General features: G+C 44.5%; 1 protein-coding gene across 1 annotated transcript in view; it reads right to left on the bottom strand.

Annotated features, from left to right (window-relative positions):
* Positions 1–23,048, bottom strand: part of Nid1 (nidogen 1) — a 74,674-nt gene that overhangs the window by 3,430 nt on the left and 48,196 nt on the right. Inside the window, exons 10-18 of the mRNA NM_010917.2 lie at positions 22,082–22,207; positions 19,691–19,840; positions 18,679–18,801; positions 9,060–9,287; positions 8,228–8,400; positions 6,321–6,447; positions 2,339–2,510; positions 1,079–1,236; positions 5–128 (exon numbers count right to left, since the gene is read on the bottom strand). Of these exons, the coding sequence (NP_035047.2) occupies positions 5–128; positions 1,079–1,236; positions 2,339–2,510; positions 6,321–6,447; positions 8,228–8,400; positions 9,060–9,287; positions 18,679–18,801; positions 19,691–19,840; positions 22,082–22,207 (1,381 nt within the window). The remainder of the gene's footprint in view (positions 1–4; positions 129–1,078; positions 1,237–2,338; positions 2,511–6,320; positions 6,448–8,227; positions 8,401–9,059; positions 9,288–18,678; positions 18,802–19,690; positions 19,841–22,081; positions 22,208–23,048) is intronic.

Genomic DNA, 23,048 nt, shown 5'->3' with positions numbered 1-23,048 from the left:
ATACGTCTTCCAGTCTGTGTAGTACAAATTCTTCCCATAGCTAGTCACAGCGAAAGGATACTGGAGCCCTTCGAGAACTTTGCGTCTGCCGGGCTGAGCTGGGTTCAGGCATTCTGCCCTATGGGTGCCTGTGTGAAGCAAATACAAGTTGGTCATTGTTCACGCAAGAAATGGGTCCTTTGTGTCAGAAAACAAGAGTCTAAAAGACAAGGATGGGGGGAATTCAGTGTTTCAATGGCATGTCCTGGAGAACACAGAGGGCGGGCTCTTCAGCATTGGCGTTCTGTCTCTGTTTTCTGTCTTTTCCCTTTCATCAGCCTACACCCACCTGAGTTCTGGCACCCACACCTGGCCCTAACTGAGGAGAGGGGAGCCCAGGACAGAGAAATGGCAGCCTGTGCTGGCCTTCCCATTCCTTTGTCTCAGGAGAGGCCCTGCCATCTTCTGGCTTTTGTTTAAGTCCCTCCCTTCTAAGTCTCTTTAGAACCTTTCTCCCCAAAGTTGGGGCACTGAAGAACTCGGACTGATCAGCATGGGACTAGCCTGCCACTAATTCCAGCATGGATGCTATCACAGGCTTCTATACACATGTAAGCTTTCACACCCTACTCTTTGTCCTACTTAGTTGTGGGGCAGAGAAGGTACTCAGTTATAGACTTTCATAGAGAGAGATGAAGGATGGCCCTTCTTGGTCTTTCTCCCCATCTCATCTCAAGCCTGAGGGACAACCTGCAGAGCTGAAGCAGGGCCACATCAGGGACTCTATTCAGAATGCACTATTACCTCTGAAAATATAGCATATATGCAATTCTCAGTAACCTCCCACCAAAATAGGAGTCAACCATTTTTTATTGAGCCATATAGCAATTATTTCAGGTTCTGCAGGCCAAAAGGCAAAAGCAAGCATGATACCACCAGGTATTTATAACACTTAAAATGGTAACATTTAACAATGTAAATTTTGTTCTGAGCTTATTTGCCAGACAGAAAGAGGCAGTGGGTGAGATTTGCCAACTCTAGAGCAAGAAGAATAAGACAGTGAAGAGCTATGTGTGGATGATCTCAGGCTCCATGTTACCTGCATCCACCCAGCAAAGCTGAGATGAGAATGCATCAAAGGTCAGACCATTGGGCAAGCCCAGGTTGTCCTGTGCGAGAATCCTCCGGTTGGTGCCATCCATGTGAGAAGTCTCAATTTTGGGATTGTCTCTGTTCCAATCTGTCCAATAAAGGTTCCTGAAAGAGATATCCAAGTAGAAAGAAGAAGCAAGATCTTGAGAACGCTGTAAAGGTGATCATCAGCTAAGTGAGATCCTGAGGTACTAGGGTGGATTTTAGGGTTACTTGGCTCTTCGCTCAAATTGGGCTATCTGTAACTAACAGGTATCCTTTAATAGTTCCTTTGTAGTACCTTGAAAAAACTCAATGGGCAAAGTGAGGGCCTGGGTTCAATTCCCAGCACTGTGTTCAAAACAAAACAAAACAAAACAAAACTCTGAGAGTGGGGACTGAGGGCTGTGATCCCAGTGCTGGGAAGGAGATGGGGATCTCTGGGTCTCTCTGGCTAGATAGCCTGCACTACTTGGGGGAGGTACAGGCTAGTGAGGCATCCTGCTCAAAACATGGTGGACAATGACTGAGGAATGATACACAGGTCTGTTACCAAATACACATACAGACACATAAACTGTGGGCTGGACGTCACTAACAGTAATTGCCTGGGTGATAAACCTATTCGGGAGGCGACAGTGGAGCAATGTGATTTGCCTAAAGCAAGATTCAAACACCAGCAGAGAGTGGTAGAGATGTCTGCTGTGCACGAGGTAGTGGAATGGCCTCAACACAAGGGATACTGTCTCTAAGGAAATGGTCTCTAGGAGCTGGGGCCTGGGATGTAAGACTGAGAGCTTGCCATACGATGAAAAGAGAGAAAGCTGCAATAGGCCGAAGAATCCCCCCATGATGCTCAAGCCACAGCTGCTCCAACAAGGAGTGCTGGGGGCGTGGTTAGGCCAACCCAACACTCTACAGCATTCATGCAATTGAAGTGTTAGTTCACATTCCATCTATCTAGAGATTACTCAACTTCTGAGCTGTCACCCTACAAAGTTTCTTGACAGAATTGTGAAACTGGAACATGGCAAGGTGTCAGCACTGTGCTGAGTGTGCCAGCATCTCATCGGCTGGTAGACTCTGTTTTATCTTGCATGAATGAAACGGCTCAGGAGAGCAAGGCTGGCATTAGAACCTCACCAAAGATCATCCAGAAAAGCCAGAGACTAAAAACAAAACAAACAAACAAACAAAAAAAGCCAGACACACATGTAGGCAAACATACCCTCTTACGGGGTCTGTCACAATGCCTCTGGGATTCACCAAACCCGTGTCAAACAGCACTCGGCGCTGGGTGCCATCCATCTTTGCAACTTCTATTCGATCCAACTGAGAGTCCGTCCAGAAGATGGTTCGACCAAGATGGTCAAGGGCAATGCCTTCAGGGCTTCCAAGATCTGGAAGGAAGCAAATATTGGGTCATATCCCAGCCTAAGAGTTCTCTGATTATTCAGTTGTCTTCCACATGGTGGTCAAACCTTGAGAAACCAAATGGGAATGTGAAATTCTTACCATTATAAGATGATCAATTTTTCAAGTAACAAATTCAACCATCCTCACTCATCCTTTGGGTACCACACTGGGAACCAGGAGAGTCACTATGACAAAGATAGAGCCCTGTCCATTAAGAAGCCCACAGCCAACCACCATTCAAACTGGGGTCTGGTTTCTATGGGCAGGTGCAGATGCAGAATCAGCTTGAGTTCACCAGGGAAGGGTTCTGGGGAAGTGGAAGCTAGTTCCTGAAGGACCAACGAGAGTTTATCAAATAAGGATCTTGCATAAGTGTTTTCAGGTATAAAGAAGACTGCAAGCGGCTTGAGGTGGGCTGTGATTAATTTTATATGGCCAGAGACCGTGAGAGTGAGGGAGTGGCCCTCAGTGAGATGAGGAAGGAGGTAGAGAAGCCAGAGCTTATCTAAGACAAACAGGAGACACGGAGTCTTAAGTGAGGATGGAAGGTAGATCTTTCTTCCTTAGCAATTACAGGACAGGGAGGCATTTCAGGGAATGATACTGCTGATCACACTCTTAGTACTTAAATACAAATATGAAGGGTAAAAAGGAGCCGTTTGATGACTACAAATTATACATCCCACTTGATTGCAACAGCAATCAAGACACAGATTGGCACTGTGAAACCAATATTCCATACAAGTCACTGTAAGCTAAAAAATACGAAATGACATTGTAGGATTTATTGGCATTCCTGAGATTCTCCCCCTGTCCTAACCAGAGGACTGGGTGTTGTTTAGCTTGGCTGGAGTGTAAGTAGGAAGGGAACCAGGCTGTGCTACCCCAGGCATCAAGCATTTGAGAAAATCACCCCTGCACCCTCTCATCCATATACAAGCAAGTCAAGCTCTCGTCTCAGCCTTTCCTAGAACAGAGAATGGTGTAGGGACTGCAGAGGTTCTGTCGGGGGTTAAGGAGATGGATCCGTGGGTAAGGCGTTTGCTGTGTAAGCATGAGTATCCAAGTTCAATTCCAGCACCACAGAAAAGCCAGGTGTGGCAAAGGCACTTGTAATCCCAGCCTTGGGCAAGCACAGACAAGAGGATCTCTGGGGCTGTTTGGCTGCCCAGGGTAGTGCAATTGATGAGCTCTAGGTTCAGTAAGAGACCCTGTTTCAAAGCGGGGGACAGTAGGAGTGGGGGGAGTGATTGTGGTATTTGCCTGATACTGACATGCATATATATGTGTGTGTGTACAGCTCCAACCCACACATACACACACAAACCACGCACAAGCCCCTGACAGGAGCCCAACCAGAGGACAGTGATTCAGATAAATAAAATGTTCATATGGTTTATTATTCATATCCAAAGAAGAGATCTTTCAAGTATTAAGCTCTTTCCCACACCATAAGAGGCCTCAGAACAATGAAATTGTCTCCCAGGAGCTCCCCGTGGCTTTCAGACAGAATACACACACACACACACACACACACACACACACACACACACACACACACACACACGCACACCAGAAACCACTCAGTTGGGGGAGACTTTGGAATGAGCACATCCTGTGGGGTTCCCTGACCAGCTCCTACTGCTGCAGGGATGGGAGTTGTCCAGTATCTTCACCGAGCATCCAGAGGAAGCCTGTCAGGAATTTATGTCACACTGGCACCTTCTACACAATGCTGGTCCTGATCTCAAACCACTGAGGGCACACGTGCGCACACACACATACTCGCCTATGTTGCTGAACAAGGAGATGGCAAGAGAATAGGTTTTCCTTTATTGCTGTGTGAAAAAAAAAAATGAGTATGATACCTAGTAAGGAGGTGTCAGGAGGAGAAGAACCCCATGTCTCAAGAACCCCCAGAAACTCTCTGGAAGTCAGTTTCAGTCAAGATGTTTGGCTGATTCTGTGTTCTTTCACAGTCAGTCAGTTTTGGCTTCTTACAGCTCTCACTGTGCTTAAAGGTCCCTTGGCTGATTTCTGGTGCCAAAAGCAACAGGAAATAGCAGACAGTGACCTATTCCCCTCTTCCACTAGGATTTGAAATCAGATAACAGCAACAACATTTCCAACCGAGCGGGTAAAAGGCATTTTCAAAGTTCTCTTCATAAACCAGAGACTGAAGGCGAACCAAGATCATTTAAACAGCCCACTGGCTTTCCAAAAAGGGATTCAAGAGCCAAGTGCAAAGCCAGGGGTGTTTCAGTCAGCCTCAGCTTGATTCCTGATGTGTTATCTCTAAAAAGGAAGCAAGGAGGGGGAGAAATGGCCAAGGGGTGGATGCTTATAGAATATTAACTGCTAGGGGGCTGCTAAGTTAGAAGCTGAATGCTTTGTAGAGGAAGCAGAGCTTCATACAGCATGACAATACCTTCTGAGCAAATCTATTCCCAAATCTGATGAGTCACGACTGAAGCCACTCAAATTTCTTAACCATTTCAGTACTGGGGACCTTTTTGTGTAAAATGTTTTTTGTTTTTTAACTGAAGATTGAACCCAGGGCCTTGCACATGCTACACAAAGGCTCTAGCACTAAGCTATGTCCCTCAGCCCTCTTGTAACTTTTTATTTGAGATAAGGTCTTACAAGCTGCCCCAACTGACCTAGAACTTGTGATCCCTCAGCCTCTCAAATAGCTGGAATGACAAGCCTACAACAGAGGGCCTGGCTATTCTTTATTTATTGAATGAAGGTATTAAAATGTTACAGATTTCTTTATTCAAGCAGGCACGTTAGATAAGGTTAAATGTTTAAGTTAGGCTCTGTCGACACAAAATATACTTTATCATATTAAGCAAAACAGAATTCTCTGTGAGAGTTGATCCTGGCTAGTTGGATTCCAAGTGAGAACTAGGGAGAGGAGAGATGTGTTAAGGTAGGGAAAAGAAACTACCCCTACCAAAGATGCTGTATTTTGAAATAACTCTTTAACATTGCCTTGGGGAATAGACTCTACTTTCAGATTTGGGTGTGGTGATACACAGTTATACCCCAGGGCCAGAGAGAAAGAGGCAAGAAAAGCAGGAGTTGCAGACTACGTAAGGCTGCCAAACATTGGTTTAAAGTAAATAGTAGCCAAAGTAGCTCAATTGGGAGAATGTTAGACTGACATATTAATTCAATTAACTAAGCAAACTGAGTGGTGATGCATGAACATAATCCTGACATGGAGGAGGCAGAAAGCAGGAAGATTATGAGCTCAAGGCCATCCACAGCTACTTAATGAGGGTAGCATGGTTCCCATGAAATCCCATCTCAAAAATAAAATAAATAATCTTCAACTTTTGGGTGAGTATCCGTCAATATAGTGGGTTTCTGGACTATTCCTTCCATCCACTGCCTTTGATTAAACCCCCATGCAGCACACGGTAGAGCACTCTGTGAGAAGCCAGTGCAGGTTTAGAAGCTAAAGGAAGAAATAGAATGTTGAGTTTGGTTTTATGATGCACAAAGGTGGACCATGTAAGCTTCCAGAGAAAGGGCACAGGCCTCTGCCTTGTTTCAGTTTAATTATCCTGAGACTTAACCTCAGCCAGAAAGTCCCTGGTTTAATGACTCAACTGGCCTATGGAAAACTTCAGAGGAGATGAAAAGGACAGAGTGAAGAGGCAAAAGACCTGCTTCCTAGCGAACATATGAACGAGCGAAGCGGCTTACTCTCCACTCCTCACTTCCTACCAAGAGCAGCGTGGGCTGCTAGAAGCAACACCCAAGAGGAGCAACGTTTGCTTGCCTACCTTGTCGAATGATGGTGGTTGGCTCTCCACCGTGGAGGCTGGCTCTCCCAATGGAAGGCTCGCTGATGTCTGTCCAGTAAACCACCTTGTCCACGCAGTCAAAGGCCAGTCCAATGATGACTTTTGCCTTGGAAGTAATACCAGTGATTGAGAGCAGCTTACCCACTAGCTAGTGTGGCCTTGAATCTTCCCATGTGACATACATCCTCAGGCAGTATTTTAAATAAAGTAAATATGCTTTGTCCATTCATATCCTTAATTATTGAATTATAAAAACTATCTAGTTCAGAAAAAAATCACTAGCTAGTGTTACCTTGATCTTTCCCATGTGCTTGCATATACATCCTCAGATAGTATTTCAAATAAATATGTTTTTATTCATATCCTTAATTATTGAATTATAAAAACTATATAGTTCAAAAAAATCACTAACTAGTGTTACCTTGATCTTTCCCAGTGCTTGCGTATACATCTCAGATAGTATTTTAAATGAAATAAATGTTTTGTCCATTCACATTTTTAATTATTGAATTGTAGAAACTATATAGTTCAGAAAAAAAAACTCTTGTCTAAAAACATGTGTTTGCACTTGCACACATGTATGTATGTGTGCATACATATTTCTCTCCAGCTTGATTTTCATTTTTTCATCTTTTTTACTTCTGTCTATATGTGTATGCTTATGTGTCTGTATTTGTGCCCTTGGAGGACAGAAGAGAGTGTTGGGTCCCCTGGAGCTGGAGTCACCGGAGCCCATGAACTGACAGTACTTGGGTGTTGGGAACCAAGTGAATTGTCCCTAAAAAGCAGCAAGTGCCTTTCACCTTTGACCTTTCTTTCCAGCCCACAAATGCACAAGAACCGACGGTGAGTACTGCAAAGCATTAACAGGTGAAATTAAAGATGACCTGGGTAATTAGAAAGAGCAAGATCACATGAATGGATTCTACAGTTTAATACTGCTAAGACATCAGTTCCTCTTAGTGATGGTTTCAGTGACCCAGTGTCTCCTTTGTTAAAGTTACCAACTTGTTTGGGTCTGCTTTTTTTTTTTTTTAATTGTTGTTGGATTTTACACGTAACATTGCCTGGCCTGGAACTCGCTATGGAGACCAAGCTGGCCTGAACTCACAGAGATTTGCCTCCTGAGTGCAGAGATTAAAGGTGTGAACTACAACTCGTGGCTGGCTGGGTTTTTGTTGTTGTTATTGTTGCTGTTTTTCTAATGGAACAAGAAGTTTATTTTAAATATTACATGAACATGTGAACAACAACAACAGCAGCAGTGTGGCTGCTCATGTCTGTAATCTCAGAACCCAGAAGGTAGAAGCCAAGATTTCAAAGCTGGCTTTGACTGCAATAACATGTTCAAGACTTGCCTGATCTATAGAATGAGACTGCCTAGAAAATATAAAATAAAATAAATATCTAAAATAGTCCAAACAGTCTAAGAAAGGAACTCAAATCTCCCTGACTTTGAGATCTACTATAATCAAGAAAGAATGACATTATATTTACAAATGGATACTGTATTATATTAGATTACAAATATAACTACTAGCTTGGTATAATATTATATTATACATAGCTATTAACTATGTTGGTATTATAGTTGTTGTGTCATACTATATTGATATCATACATTATATACTCTAGTATACTTAGTTATTAACTATCTTGATATTATATTGTCTTTTATTATACTATCTTGGTATTATGCTACATTATATTTTATATTATATTATACATAGATATTAACCACACTAATATTAAATTATATTGTATTATATTACATTAATTATCTTGGTATTCTATTATACTATTATATTATATATAGCCATTAACTATCTTGGTAGCCAGGCCCCTATTACTGGGACTGTCACCAGAGCTATTCAGCTGATACTCACAGGGATATGGAGAAAGGCCTTGGCTTCTGTCTTCTTCATGGTGTTTCTCTCCAGGGGCAGGCGTTCAATCTTTCCAGTCTGAGCAAAGAGTAAGTGTGTCCCTGGAGGCAGGGGGATGACAGCTGTAGGTACTACTGGTCCCTGGTGAATAGGAGGAGCCACTGTACTCAGACCTAGAGGGCAAGAGATATTAATGAATGAGGGTTGTGAATATCATAAATGCACAGGTGCAATCTAATGCTCAAGCATGCAGACACATCCATGCACCCATGTGTGAGCACACAGGTACACATACATGTGCATATGAAGATATGTGTATATGTGCTCATGCACCCATCTACATATCACCCATATCCATTGTCACATTTATTATATTCAAACAGCATAGCCAACCACACAATATCCATTTTCTGTCTGAAACTTCCAGAGACAGAATGCCTTCAGCCAGTCAAGGGGCATTTACAAAGAAGACAGGGCAGAACATAAGTTTAGTACAAAGGTCCAGTGGGGTAAAGCAGGAGCTTTGCTCCATCTTACACAATGACTTGGTTATTTATGTTCTGGCTGGATGTTGGGCTGGCATGAGAGCCAAAGCAACACTTGGAGCAATAGCACCAATACCTCTGTCTTCAGGGAGTGACATTATCTTTAACACTGAATGGAGAAAGCTATCAGGGAGGGCACCTGCCCATTGCTATGGGATGGGGCATCCTCAGACCTCATAAGCAGAAACATGACCACCTGGGCAAAAGGTGGCAGAGGGAGAGTTGGGAGCATGTGAACAGAGACCAGGCAGCACATCCACTTGTCTATGTAACAGCTGTCTACTTACACGGGGGCCTCATCCCAGGTGGGGTACGGCTACCCTCCAGCTCCCGACCATCTCGGTCCACACACCAGCAGTAGCCAGTGCTGTGGTGACACTGGGTGGGTACATAGTGTCCATATTCATCACACTGAGGTACAAACATCCCCTGCAGGGTGGGCCGCTGTGCATCTGCCCCGCCGGCTGCTCCAAGGATGTGCTCTCGTTCCAGTTGACACCGGGTTTTGCTCACCTCTGTCAGAGACAAGCAGAGTGTCATTTGTGCCAAACATGGTGTTCCCAAATGCTACTTGTCAAACTTGGACCACAAAGGTAACCTGCCATCACTGGCTTTTTATTCATTTTTCTTTTGAAACTTAAAACACCATTTATGAGAACCAGGGATGTAGCTTAGTTGATAAGAATGCTTGCATACCATACAATGAATCCTTGGCTCAGAAGTTCAAGGTCATCTTCAGCCATGAGTTCATGACTAGCTTGACCTTCTCTCAAAAAAAAAAAAAAGACTTATGATTTTTAAAAGCTACACCATGCCATGCATGATGGCACATGCCTTAAATCCTAATATGGAGAGGCAGAAACACATGGATTTCTCTGATTTCAAGACCAGCCTTGTCTATGTAGTAATATCCTGCCTTTGAAAAAAAATCAAAATATCATTTATACATGTAGATTTTCTTTCCTACACAGTTCTTTTGAAATTAAAAAAAAAATAAGGCAAAACAGACTTAAAATAAAAGGAACTATGTTAAGTGAGCAATTGTGTGGCATTTGGCACATTCACAGTGATGACCAGCTATGGCTGGTTTTATCTGAACCATTTCATCATCCTAAAAAGGAAACCTCATGCCTCGAGAGAAGATGCTTCCATCCATGTCTTCTTCTCTTCTTCCTCCCCACCCTAAAAGCTCCCAATCTCCATCTTTTCTGTGGATGTCCCCATTCTGTATATTTCATACCAGTGAGATCATAGGACACGTGGCCCGGCCTCTGACTTCCTTCTCTTAGCAGATCACCCAGGCCCATCCCCACTGTGGAGAACACAAAAGAGCACAGGAGTGCACTCAGGCCCCTCAATCCTCCCTTTCTTTCAACAACTGGACAATACTGCACCTTACAGAAAAGCCCCATAGTTTTCAACCATGTTTCCACTGATGGATGGCCCTGGACTCTGTTCTAAGGTATGTTAAGTTAATCTTAAGCTCTTCTTTTACCCTCTCAAGCTCCATATGATCTACATTGAGTCCAAGCCAAAGAGTTTGGAGACCAAAGATCATGAGACACTCACCAGTTTCTGCATGTTTCCCCCTAGTAAAGGCCCATGTCTGCCATGAAGCCTGGTGTCTAAACTCTACAGCTCAGATTCCAAAGCTGGGAAATACCGCTGTACAAGAAGCTTAGGAAGTTGGGTGATGGAGTAAACCTGAGATCTCAGCACTTGGGAGAATGCTAATGCAAGAGGATTAGAAGTTCAAGAACAATCTGTCTCAAGCAAAATAAAACTTGACATAGAATAAACAACTCCTAAACGTGCAGAGCTACAGCTGGGTTTGACATTCTCTGAAGTCAAGCCACCATGGGGGGCCATTAGAGTGGTCACCCCTGAAGCATAAATCTCAGAGAGACATTGAGAGGCATCCATTCTCCATGCTACTATTGCTGAGAGCTACATTTATCCAAGTGTTAGAGCTTCTTCCTTCCATGAGTTGGTCTTTGTGTGAAGCCCCCCTTAACTTCCCAGCTGAACCCCCTTTCCATTGCCTGATCAATCCTCAGAAACTGTGTTGAGGCACTAATTTCCTGCAGGAAGGACTTCTCAACCACCATCCCCATGCTGGGTTTAGTGTTTTAGGTGAGCTCTCAAACCTTCCAGGTGGTACCCAAGGTATCTAAGACCAGAGACTCTAGGGTCCCATGACTGAAGGAGCTGTTCTCTGGCTCCTGGGCGGACGTGGGGCTCTCACAGGATGGAGACTGGCTCTTCTCTGCCTTTACTGAGGAAATGCACCTAGGTTGGGTAGACACACAACGATCTTCAGGCCTGCCATCAGGGAACCACAGCCAGAGACATGGAGCAAGGAGACACACAGAAGAGTCTCTCTCCAGTGGGCAGGAGAACACAAGAGAGCACAGGAGTGCACTCAGGTCTGTTAGGGTGGCTGGGGGATCGTGATTAAACAGCTCTTAGAGCTTGGCCAACTTTCTGGCTTTATGTACCAACACTGACTGGTACAACTACCTAATTCCATGATGTCAGAGTGGGAGAAGGCATGCTTGATGTGCAAATTAATGGACAATAAAACTTTATTTACAAGCCCGGTGTGGTGCTCTTGCCTTTAAACTCAGCACGGTAGAGACAGAGGTAGGCAGATCTCTGTGAGTTCTGGACTAGTCTAGTCTACAAAGAGAGTTAGTTCCTGGACAGCTAGGTCTACACAGAGAAACCTGGCTAGTTGGGGGTGAGGGCATGTTGGCCTGTGGGGATAATAGTTACCAATCTTGGCTCTAGGGCATTGCTCCTTAAGTCAACCATCTGAGCCTCTCTCCATGTTTTGATGTGGCAAGAAGGCCCTCACCATTTAACCGTGTACCTCTCAGCTTCCAGAATCCCAAGGCAACTCGATTTCAGGTCTTTATTATCACCAGCCTTTGGTATTCTTTTATAGCTGGGAACTACAAGACAACACATGTGGATGGAGCCTGAAGATGTTCATTTGTGCTCTGGCCTACACAAGGCAGACACAATGACTTCAAGGGAAATACAGCTAAGGTACTTGGTGTCTCATCTGAATGGCCAGTTCTCATGCTGGCTGGCCTAACACAATTGCCCCCTTGATCAGAAACTGCTAATATGGCAAAAACGTGTTTGTTGAGCCTAGTAAGAAAAGGGCTGAGTGCACTTTTCTTTTATCTCTGAGGATAGTGTTAAAAAAAAAAAAAGTAAAATACTTGATGTAGGAAGATCCAAGCAAAAATAAGAACGAGCCATCTAGCCATCTGATTAGAATCAAAATGTTGATTTTTGTATTCTATTGGATATAAAACTTACTTACTTTCTCAACCTTAGATTTGTTCAGGGTTTTAGAAGTTCCATACCAGCTATTTCCATGTCTACATATATGTCTCCTAATGCCCATTTATATGTATATATGTAATGTCTATGTGAGAGCATAGTATGTGTGCCCCCTGAGGTAAAAAGAGGGTATTCTATCCCCTGGATCTGGAGTTACAGGTGGTCATGAGCCATGATTGACAGGTGGGTGCTGGAAACAGAATTCACGTCCTCTGTAAGAGCAGGAAGTACTCTTAACTCTAGTCATTGCTCCAGTTTCCATCTAATGCCCATTAGGATAGGAATTTAGTTTTAACACCAATGGAAGAACCTAAAACTCAAAGAGATTAAGGAATTCCTTCAGAGTCACAGCACTGGAAGTGACTCGTTGCAAATTACAACTGAAGCCTGTGGATTCCTGATCCAGCCCCTCTGTTCCTTTTGGCCTTGAGTTTCTGCATCCACCTTCCCATCAGTCAGGCTGGATCCCACACAGTGAGCACAATAATACCACGATGGCTGTGAATCTTCATTGTCAGTGTGACTGGATTTGGAATCACTAGGAGACCCATGCCAGGGAGGGTGCTTCCAGAAAGAATTAGCTGAGGAGGTTAAGCCTACCCTGAATGTAAGTGGCACCATGAGGTAGGCTCCTAGAGAGCTGGGTATGTGAGGTCACCCCTCTGCTTCTTGACTGCAGACCAAGAGTGGCCAGCTGCTTTCTACTCCTATTGCTGTGCCTTCCCATTATGATGGCCTGCATCCCCTCAAGCTATGAGCCGAGATAAACCCTTTCTTAAGTTGGTTTTCTTGAGCATATTATCACATCAATGAAAAAGCACAATCATATTCTTACTTTCTTAACACACCCAGTGAAGTGGTCTGAAAGTCCCCAGAAGTCCTCAGTATTTCTTTTCAGTATTTCTGTCCTTAACCACTTTTCCAGCTACAGTGGGTTGATGTTCTAGGTGTCTCCAACTAAGCAGAAACTTCTGAGTGTATGTCTGCATGGGATTGTGCATGTGTGTGTGAATACAGTTGTGTACATGTATGAAGAGGCCAGATGTCAGTCTTCGGTGTTCCTCGGTTATTTTTGTGGCAGACTCCTTGGCATGAGGCTTTCTGCCTAGGATCCGCCTGTCTCTGCTTCCTCAGCTCTACAGTTTTGAGCACAAATGTGTCCAGTTTCTAAATGCAAGTTCTAGAGACTAAACTCCTCTTCTTTTTACATTTTACCAACTGAGCTATGGCCCCAGCCTCCAAGCAGGGCATTTAAGAGAGCGAGGGCGATTTCATTTTATGTAGCAGACAGGCTTTTGTGTTGATATCCTGTTAGACATTCAAAAGTTCAAATCGTCTGGAATAGACTGTAAAACTTTTAGGATTATCTTGAACGTATAAGGAAAGAAAAACCTCAACTCTAAGTCAGGAAATAGAACTTGAAGAACAGAGTGTTTATAAAACATGATGTGTTCTCACAGATTTCCACAAATGAATCCGTAGTCTGGCAAACAGGTAGCAGGAGTAGCCAAGGGTACGAGGATTAACACCCTAGGGAATTTTGCATCAAGGGTCTGGTAGATAGGGTGGGGACAATAGAGTCAAGAGGTCACTTTTTCTGAGTTTATTTCTGGTTGGTAAAATGATTATCAGACAAACTATTTCTTCTGTCTGGCTCAGCTGTGAGAAGGAACGAATGGTCCCTTGATACATCTGAAAGCAAACAGGAAGTCTGGGGTGGCTTTTCTTGAGATGGCAAGAAAGAGAATGAGAGGAAATGAGGAAAAAGGAGAGGCAGTCCATTTATGGTTCCTGGATTTGCATGCTATTTGTTCTCTTGGTCACATTTGTGATGCTGTCGAATGAATGGCCAGTGCAGCCCTGGAGTAGGAGAGAGGGCATAGCTAAGAAGTGCCAAGTCAGTCGGGCGGTGGAGGCGTACGCCTTTAATCCCAGCACTTGGGAGGCAGAGGCAGGCAGATTTCTGAGTTCGAGGCCATCCTGGTCTATAAAGTGGGTTCCAGGACAGCCAGGGCTATACAGAGAAACCCTGTCTCAAAACACACAGATACGAAGAAGAAGAAGAGGAAGAGGAAGAGGAAGAGGAAGAAGAAGAAGAAGAAGAAGAAGAAGAAGAGGAAGAGGAAGAGGAAGAGGAAGAGGAAGAGGAAGAGGAAGAGGAGGAAGAAGAAGAAGAAGGAGGAGGAGGAGGAGGAGGAGGAGGAGGAGGAGGAGGAGGAGAAGAAGAAGAAGAAGAAGAAGAAGAAGAAGAAGAAGAAGAAGAAGAAGAAGAAGAAGAAGAAGAAGAAGAAGAAGAAGAGCCAAGTCTCTCTGTCAGAGCAATGGGAAGCCTGTGTCTACTACTCGGAGGGAAATTATGTGCAGGGGTGCCACCCATTCACTTGCTTCCTATACAGTGTGAGCTCCTGGTAGGGCCCAGCTGCTCCCATTGACTACACAGACTCTATCACAACCCATGACACAGATCTGTGAATAGAGTAAGGTGGATGCCATGAATGGTGCCCATTCTTTCTTGGCTTTGGGACATCACTAGCTGCTGAACAGACGCATCTGCCCTGCATGGCTATGGTTCCCAGAATGAGAATTTAAAAGGACAGAATACAATGTCTCCAACATGGTCCTAAACCTGAAGTCCCTAGCTATTTCCGAAGAACACCAATTACAATAAAAACCTTAGGTGTCTACTCGTGAATGTGTCAAACTTCTGCCCAATGTGAGCCCAAGGATGCTGGATGGGAGGGAAGCTCAGGAAGAGGCAATGAATAGGCAACAAGGAAAAGGCAGATAATGAGAGGGAACAGAAAAAGGCATTAAACACCAGGAAAGGCAATGGCTTCTGTTCTCTGTGCTGCTGCTGCCACTGTGGGAAATGACATAACTTCTTCCCAGACCAAAGCCCTGGGGGATCCTCAGACTGCTTATCTGCTTTAAGTGTGTTATAAACACTCACTGGAAACTGCCATGAGCCGAGAACCATGAAAGGCCTCAGAGCATGTAGGTGGGAGGGAAGATGAGAATCATTTCTCAGGGAGTTCAGGGGGGTGGAGAAGTGGTTGTTATGGAAACAAAGGAGAGGCTTACTGTTTGTCTTTGCGTCTGTGGTGATGCATAGCTTCATGGAGGGGAATTCATGGTAGAGGAAGATGAGTCACGTCATGGTGACCAAAAAGCAAGATGAGAGGTCCATTGGACTTGCAAACTTTATATGCCCCAGTACAGGGGAACGCCAGGGCCAAAAAGGGGGAGTGGGTGGGTAGGGGATTGGGGGGTGGGTATGGGGGACTTTTTGGATAGCATTGAAAATGTAAATGAGGAAAATACCTAATTAAAAAAAAAAAAGCAAGAATAAGAAGGAGCTGGCGTTCCAGCGCTCCCTCCAATAACCTATGATCTCCAGCCTTACCTCCTAAAGTTCCCTCCCCTGCAATGAGTCCTCTTCCTCTTTCCCCTCTTCTTCATCTGTGTTGGGGATTGAAGCTGGGACCTCACATATGCTAGGCAAACACTCTACCACTAGGCTATATCCCCTTTCTACAACAAAACCAAACAGATAAACAAAACACACTTATTCAATGTGTGTGTGTGTGTGTGTGTGTGTGTAAAACCTTTTGTAATGTATTTCAACATTATCTTTTGAGGTTTATCTATTGCTACAGTCCATTTGTTTTGGCTGTTGCCTGTTACTTCATAGTACAATTTAAACTAAAATTCATCTTTCCATTCTTCTTGTTGCTAGATGTACTGGCTGGTTTGAGGTGTCAACTTGACACAGGCTGGAGTTATCATAGAGAAAGGAGCTTCAGTTGGGGAGATGCCTCCACAAGATCCAGCTGTAAGGCATTTTCTCAATTAGTGCTCTGGGCTGGTAGTCTTGGGTTCTATAAGAGAGCAAGCTGAACAAGCCAGGGGAAGCAAGCCAGTAAAGAACATCCCTCCATGGCCTCTGCATCAGCTCCTGCTTCCTGACCTGCTTGAGTTCCAGTCCTAACTTCCTTGATGATAAACAGCAATGTGGAAGTGTAAGCTGAATAAACCCTTTCCTCCCCAACTGCTTCTTGGTCATGATGTTTGTGCAGGAATAGAAACCCTGACTAAGACATTAGATATTTAGATTGTTTTTTTTTATTATAAATGATACATAAACATTCTTGTACATTTATTTCTAGGGCATGCCCCCTTGGGTATATAACTGGATGTTGGCTTTCTTCTGAGAACAACATTAAATAAATAAGCCATCTTAGCAGATGGCCCTTATTGACATTATCTGTGTCCCATCGCCACATCCCAGACTACAAGTCTAGATCTGTTTCTGTTTAGTAAACAGAGCCTTAAAGATAGGGCAAGGAGTCAGACTTTCTAAAAAATCGAAACAAAAACTTAGACATCTGTTTCTCTTTGAACTGGAGATGTGAAAGCAGCCCACAGAAATGCTGAATGCTGGCTGTTTTAACAGCAGCTGGAACACCTCACTCAGCTCTAGTGGCCAGGACTGCTTCTTTATGTGTCCCTCCCATCAAAATCTGTGGGCAGAGCTATAGCCACAACCTGTAATTTCAGAAACAGAAGGTGGCCCTCTTCTCCTTTAGCAGTGATTTTTTTTAAAGCAGTGTGTGTGTGTGTGTGTGTGTGTGTGTGTGTGTTCATGCACACATGCAAGCCCATGTGAGAGAGCACAAAGAACAACTTGTGAGAGTCTTTCCTCCCACCATGTCTTCAGGGGATCAAGCTCAGGTTGCCAGACTCGAGGCAGCAAGCACTCTGCCTGCTGAGCCACCTCACCACACTCCCACTCTCTTCTTGCTTCTTAGCTGCCAGTGAGGTCCTCAGCTTTGCTCCGTGCTCCCCACCATGAGGTTCTGCCTCACCCCAGCCCAAAGCAACAACCTCGACAATGATCTGACACCGTGACCCAAAACAAAACTTCCCTTCTTCAAGTTGATGTCTTGGGTATTTTGTTCCCTCAGCTGAAAACTGACAAACACAGACACTGGGTATGCCTAGTAGGTTCTGTATAGCTGGCAGCCATCTATGAGCATTTGTTCAACAGTGTTTCCTGAGAGTCTGACCAGTTCCTAGTCTCAAACCTAACCTGGCTTGAGGCTTCTGGGATGCCTACATGCCAAGGAGGGGCCACTCAAGTCTCAGGTAAGCAGCAATTCCCAAGGCTGCATATTCAGGTCAGTAACAGGTGATGTAAAACATTCCATACTTTAGTTAAACCTCCCCCCATCTTGGGCCCTTCATCCCATCTCCCCATCATACATTCCATTCCCCAACACTCCCAGGCTTCTGTTGATCTTATGTCCATGTGGCTAGACCAGACATTTGGTCACATCATCCTGTTTCTGGATGGCATTATTAAGGTTGACATTCTATGTACATTGTTCTTTCTGGCCTCATCCAGTCATGTAAAGACATAAACAGAACACAGACAAACTTGCTCCTCTTCTGAATAAAGAGAACTCTTGCCCAGACATGGTAGCACACGACTTTGATCCCAGCATTCTGAGAGTTAGGAGGATCTCTGTGAGTTCAAGGCCAGTCTAGTTTACATATGGAGCTCCAGGACAACTAGGGCTACATAGTAAGACCTATGAGGGGGGAGGGGATAGAGAGACAGACAAACAGAGAGACAGGGAGACAGGGAGACAGAGACAGAGACAGAGACAGAGACAGAGACAGAGACAGAGAAAGAGAAAGAGAAAGAGAAAGAGAAAGAGAAAGAGAAAGAGAAAGAGAAAGATTGTTTCTGTCTGATAGCCTCCAAACCAGAAATCATTTGTTTCCTATGTTTTTGATCAAACCAAACATAAGCCTTTTCTAGGTCACAAGGCTACTAGCTTCTGGACTGGAATTCGAACATACGCTTTCTTGGTTCTATGGCCTTCACACCTGAACTAAATGGTATTGGCTTTCTTGGGTTCCCTGCTTCCTGAAAACAGATGCTAGGGTTTGACAGTCTTCAAAATGATAAGATTCAATTTCTTTTTTTTAAAGATTTATTTATTTTATGTATGTGAGTACACCATTGCTCTCTTTAGATACACCAGAAGAGGTTAACCATTACAGATGGTTGTGAGCCACCATGTGGTTGCTGGGAATTGAACTCAGGACCTCTGGAAGAGCAGTCGGTACTCTTAATTGCTGAGCCATCTCTCCAGCCCCAAGATTCAATTTCTTATAAGTGTGTGTGTGTGTGTGTGTGTGTGGATGGGTGTGTGTGTGTACACATATATACACATATATTCTCTTGGCTCTGTTTCTCTACAGTCCTCTGGTAAATAAAGCTCAGTGCCCGTTTTGATCCTGTGCTGCTGACTCCGGTACCTAGGAACCAATACAATCTAAAATTCCAGCATGGCTTTGGGTCCTTTGAAGTATCCCCGAAAGCTGTGTACTATGCACTTCTGCACTAAGGCCTGTGGTCTAATCTCCATTGTACAGAACTCTGAAAACTTTCCATGGACCACTTCCTCAGAGCCCCTCCTCCCCAGGTCATCAAAGCTTATGAACACATCAATAGGCCATCAACTCTTAACACCCCCATCTTACCTCCGGGCATGCATCGGAAGCCATCCCCCTGATAGCCAGGCTTGCACTGACATGTGAAAGAGCCTGGTGTGTTGTAGCAGAAGGCATCGGGGTGACATCGGCTGTGCTGGCATTCATCCACGTCTGCAAAACAGCCACAGGCCCAGAGACCATGTGATTGCTTCCAGAATTTGTGCTTGATACAATAATTTAATCCACACACTCAAATCTATGTAAATCTGCTTCTAATTAGAGACCAGGGACTTTAAACTCACTAAATGTTAATTTTTGAGACACTCATACCCTAACTTCTATCTAGTACATTTACAAATGTGTTTCACGTGACAATAATGTTTTCAGGAAACATCGAACTTAGAAAAGGGAAAATTTGCACTGTCAGATGTTCTTTCTTTATTGTAATAAGGAGTGCCTAGAACTCTTGAGTGTTTACAGAGAAAAGTTATACAGTCAACAATAGAGAGACAGAATCTCTGAAGTCTTTGCTGAACTAAATGCAATGGGTTCAGTATAAATGTTGTATAATTTTGCAAACCAAGAGCCCTAAGTTATGCTGTTAATTACTATTACAAGTCCCCTGGCAGCTAACTATAGGCTGATCTCAAGCCTGGAAAACTTCTATGATGTCATTTCTGCTCTGTCTTCAAACTGGGAATTTCGCTTCTTACACAGGTAAGAGCAAACCCTTTACATACAAAGATGGATGTTAAGCTCTTCACAAGCAAGGACTGTTTGTGTTTTTAAAAACAAGACAGCCTCCGTTCCCAGGAAAGAGCAGCTATCTAACTGCTGCCTTGGAGTCAGGGAGAGCTAAACAGGTCCCACATGAGGACAACCATCCAAGAAAATGCATAGTTCCAGTTGCTGGCAAGATAGAAAAGGCCACCCTCTTGTCCAATGGCACAAAAGGAGCACATGTTCCTTATATACAGGGTGTGTTGACAATTAGCATGCAGTAAGTACTACCCAGACCCCCGTTTCAGGGTATACAAGGAAATCTGGAACTACCACATACCTCGGCAGGCTCTGCCATCCCCAGAGAAGCCAGGCAGACAGGAGCAGGTGTAGGAGGAACCACCCATATAGATGCACTGGGCTCGCTGGGGGATATCACAGTTGTGGAGACCAGTTTCACAGTAGTTGATGGGACGTTGGTCCTCGGCAGCTTAAGAACAAAGAAATGAATGTGTGCCTTTAGAAGAAAGTCTCAGAGCAGGCAGCTATCCTTCCAAGCTCTCTACACATCAGTGATTTGGCTCAGTGGTACTTTGAGAAGGGGACAATGTCTGGATTCTGCCTGGGTCCAGACCATACCATTCCATGCAGTCACCTCTCCTACCATTGAACCTGGTTTCATGCTCTTGAAGTGTTCTACCAATGAGCTGCATCTCTAGCCCAGGATGAATTTACTCTGTAGGCCAAGGAAACCTTGAACTGTGATCACCAACCCCACCTTAGCCTCCCAAGTAGCTGAAATGACAGAGGGTTGCAGGCCTGGTTTGTTTTTGAGCAGTGGAATCCTTTATTCAAACAGATTATGCAGAATTTGATCTATAGACAAACGGAAGGCTGGACAGGGACGAGGACAAGGATTGGCTTGTGACTCATCTGTGCTCTCCTAGGCAGCTCCTTGAGGCACCTCCAAGGGCTCCACATGCTTTAAAAAATGATCATGTCCAATCGCCTCGTTTTGAAGATGGAGTGCTAAGGCCTGGGAGGTTGTTTTTCTTGCTGAGAACTGATGTCTGGGAGAAGACATTGACACAGCCCCAGTGGCTCACCCCCACCCCACCCCTGCTCTCCAGTGAGTGTGGCCTTAGGAAATGGGCAGGCTCAGGCCAACCTGCCTCCTTCATATAGATCACAGGTTAGATCTCAGTGAGGTCTAACTCTTCCACCACCCATATTGAGCCAATGAGTGTTGTTGCCTTAAAAGCAAACTTTAGAACCTCCCTCAGAGCAAACCTCACAGGGAAAGAAAAGTCAGGCCAAGAAAACTGATGTTCTCTGCTAAGACAGAAAAAAAAAAATAGTTTCAACACAGCAAGCTAAAATCTCAGCTCTGTGCAATGCAGGGCTGGCCTCCTGGGTGCACAGATGTTTGGTTCCCACTCAAATCATGAGAACTGCCTGTTCCCTCCCGCCCTACAGACACCACCTCATCCAGACCTTAGCTCCTCATCCAAGCTCTGTGACAGAGCAAAGAGAACCCATGTGTACTACACAGTAAACAGTCAGGGAGCACACAGGGACAGGACAATGACTGGCACAGTTGGTTTCTGTTTTGACTCATGCAGACATGCATGCCCTGTTCATCATGTTAGCCTGTAGATCTGGGAATCTCCAAGAATCTTTGAGCTTCAGTTCTTGGAACTTGGACTGGGCATAAAGGGTAGGGGGAGTGCTTGCTGAGAGTGTATGAGGCTATAGGTTCCATCCCCAGTACTGAATAAACTGGGCATGGTGATACATGCCCGTCATTCCGGTGTCCTAGAGGGTAGAGTGGGGAGATAACTTCAAGGTCACTCTTGACTACACAGTGAGTTTGAGGCTGACCTATGATCATATCATGAGACCCTGTTTCAAAAAAAAAAAAAATGAGCCAGGCGGTGGTGGCGCACGCCTTTAATCCCAGCACTTGGGAAGCAGAGGCAGGCGGATTTCTGAGTTCGAGGCCAGCCTGGTCTACAAAGTGAGTTCCAGGACAGCCTGGGCTACACAGAGAAACCCTGTCTCAAAAAACAAAACAAAACAAAACAAAAAACATTAAAAAAATGTCATGGAAATAATACGCCAATGTTAAGTGGAGGGGGGGGGCATTTCAAAAACTTTGTTCTTCTTGACTGGCCCAGTATCTTCCTTATCAACATCAATCAAGAACATAATTGGCCTAATGAATTAATAAAATCAATGTAGCCTAGGAAGCCTTAAAAGCTATGTTTTGGCTTGTGGTTTATTAAATTAAGACTATAAACGGAATGCTACCAAGTGGGATATCCCTTCTGATGTAACTCAGGTAGAATTCAATCTAAGACAGCTAAGAACATAAAGGTGCTCGGCCATGAATTCCATGGCTGCTAATGACACAGAGAATGAAGCCTAACAGCTTCAATTGCCATTAAATGTATGCTGAAAATGGGCCGAGCAAATGTATAAGAAGCAAGCACCACAGAAAGCTGACAGCAGGTGGGATGATGTATCGCCAGCATGTGGTAGTGTATATTTTATAAGGACACTCTTTGATCCTGGCAGCCACGACTGTCTAAGGAGGTCTTCTCATGCCCCTTGTAACCAGCCCCTCTCTGTCCGCAGGAACTGGTATCTGCTTCCCCACCAGGATCAAAACCTGTAACGGGGCCTTTCCCATAGAGCTAGCTTCCCCAGGAGATTTTCTTGCAGCACTTACCCACACATGTTCCCCTGTCTGAGAAGTGGTAGCCCTCTACACACTCGCAGCGGAAGGTTCCTGGGAGGTTGTTGCAGACCGCATGGTTCCCACAGCGGGAAGGCTGCTCTGAACACTCATCAATATCTGCAGTAAGTTGTCGATAAAAAGGCAGAGTTTTTAAACCTCATGGAACATAGACAAATAGAAAACATTCTCCTCAGAGAAGAGATCCATTTGAAGACACACTTTTCTACATACCTAAAGTAATATAGAATAGATATTGGTTTTTGCCCTTTACATAACTTAGGATCCAACCCTCAGTTTGCTTTTTCTAAGTGATGTGTGTGTGTTTCCTGCTGAATGAGTTACCAAGGTATGACAAAAACACATTGGAAGAAGCAGAAGTCTGCTCTTGCAAGGATCCAGGTTTGGTTCCCAGAGTAAAAGTAAGCAAATCTTTAAAATAAACTACCTTTCTGCAGTTATGATTATAAAGAAAAGCTGGACAACTTATGGCCAATTGAGAATTTTTAGTTACTTATTTAGTGTGTGTGTGTGTGTGTGTGTGTGTGTGTGTGTACAGTTCAAGATTTAGGATCTTAGACAGTGGACTTTGGATGGGTAGAGAACAGCATGGGCTGGAGCCAGGGTTGAAGATGGGGGTTCTGCCCCCCTCCGCCAGCCCCTGCTCCCACGCATAGAGCACAATCTGTCACACCTATCGCCTGTGCTCTGTATTGCTCCCAGAGCTCTCACAGCAGGTGGCTGGACCCCTGTGCTGGGCTGCGGTCTGAAGACCCAGACCAAACAGAGCGGCAGAAGAGAACATCAGCTTTCCATCTGAAAGCCAGGGCCAAGTCACGAAGGGAACTTGTCCAAGCCCCTTTCTTGCTGGGAACATCTACAGACATGGAAGACATGTTATGCAAGAGTAGCAGAGGCCACAGCAGGTCAGCAGGACCTTGGCAGAGTGGGGTCCAGGAGG

Source organism: Mus musculus, chromosome 13 (genome assembly GCF_000001635.26).
Source record: "Mus musculus strain C57BL/6J chromosome 13, GRCm38.p6 C57BL/6J".
In the NCBI taxonomy this organism is placed as follows: Eukaryota; Metazoa; Chordata; class Mammalia; order Rodentia; family Muridae; genus Mus; species Mus musculus.
Note: the sequence above shows the minus strand (reverse complement) of the source record. Positions and strands in the feature narration are given on the sequence as shown.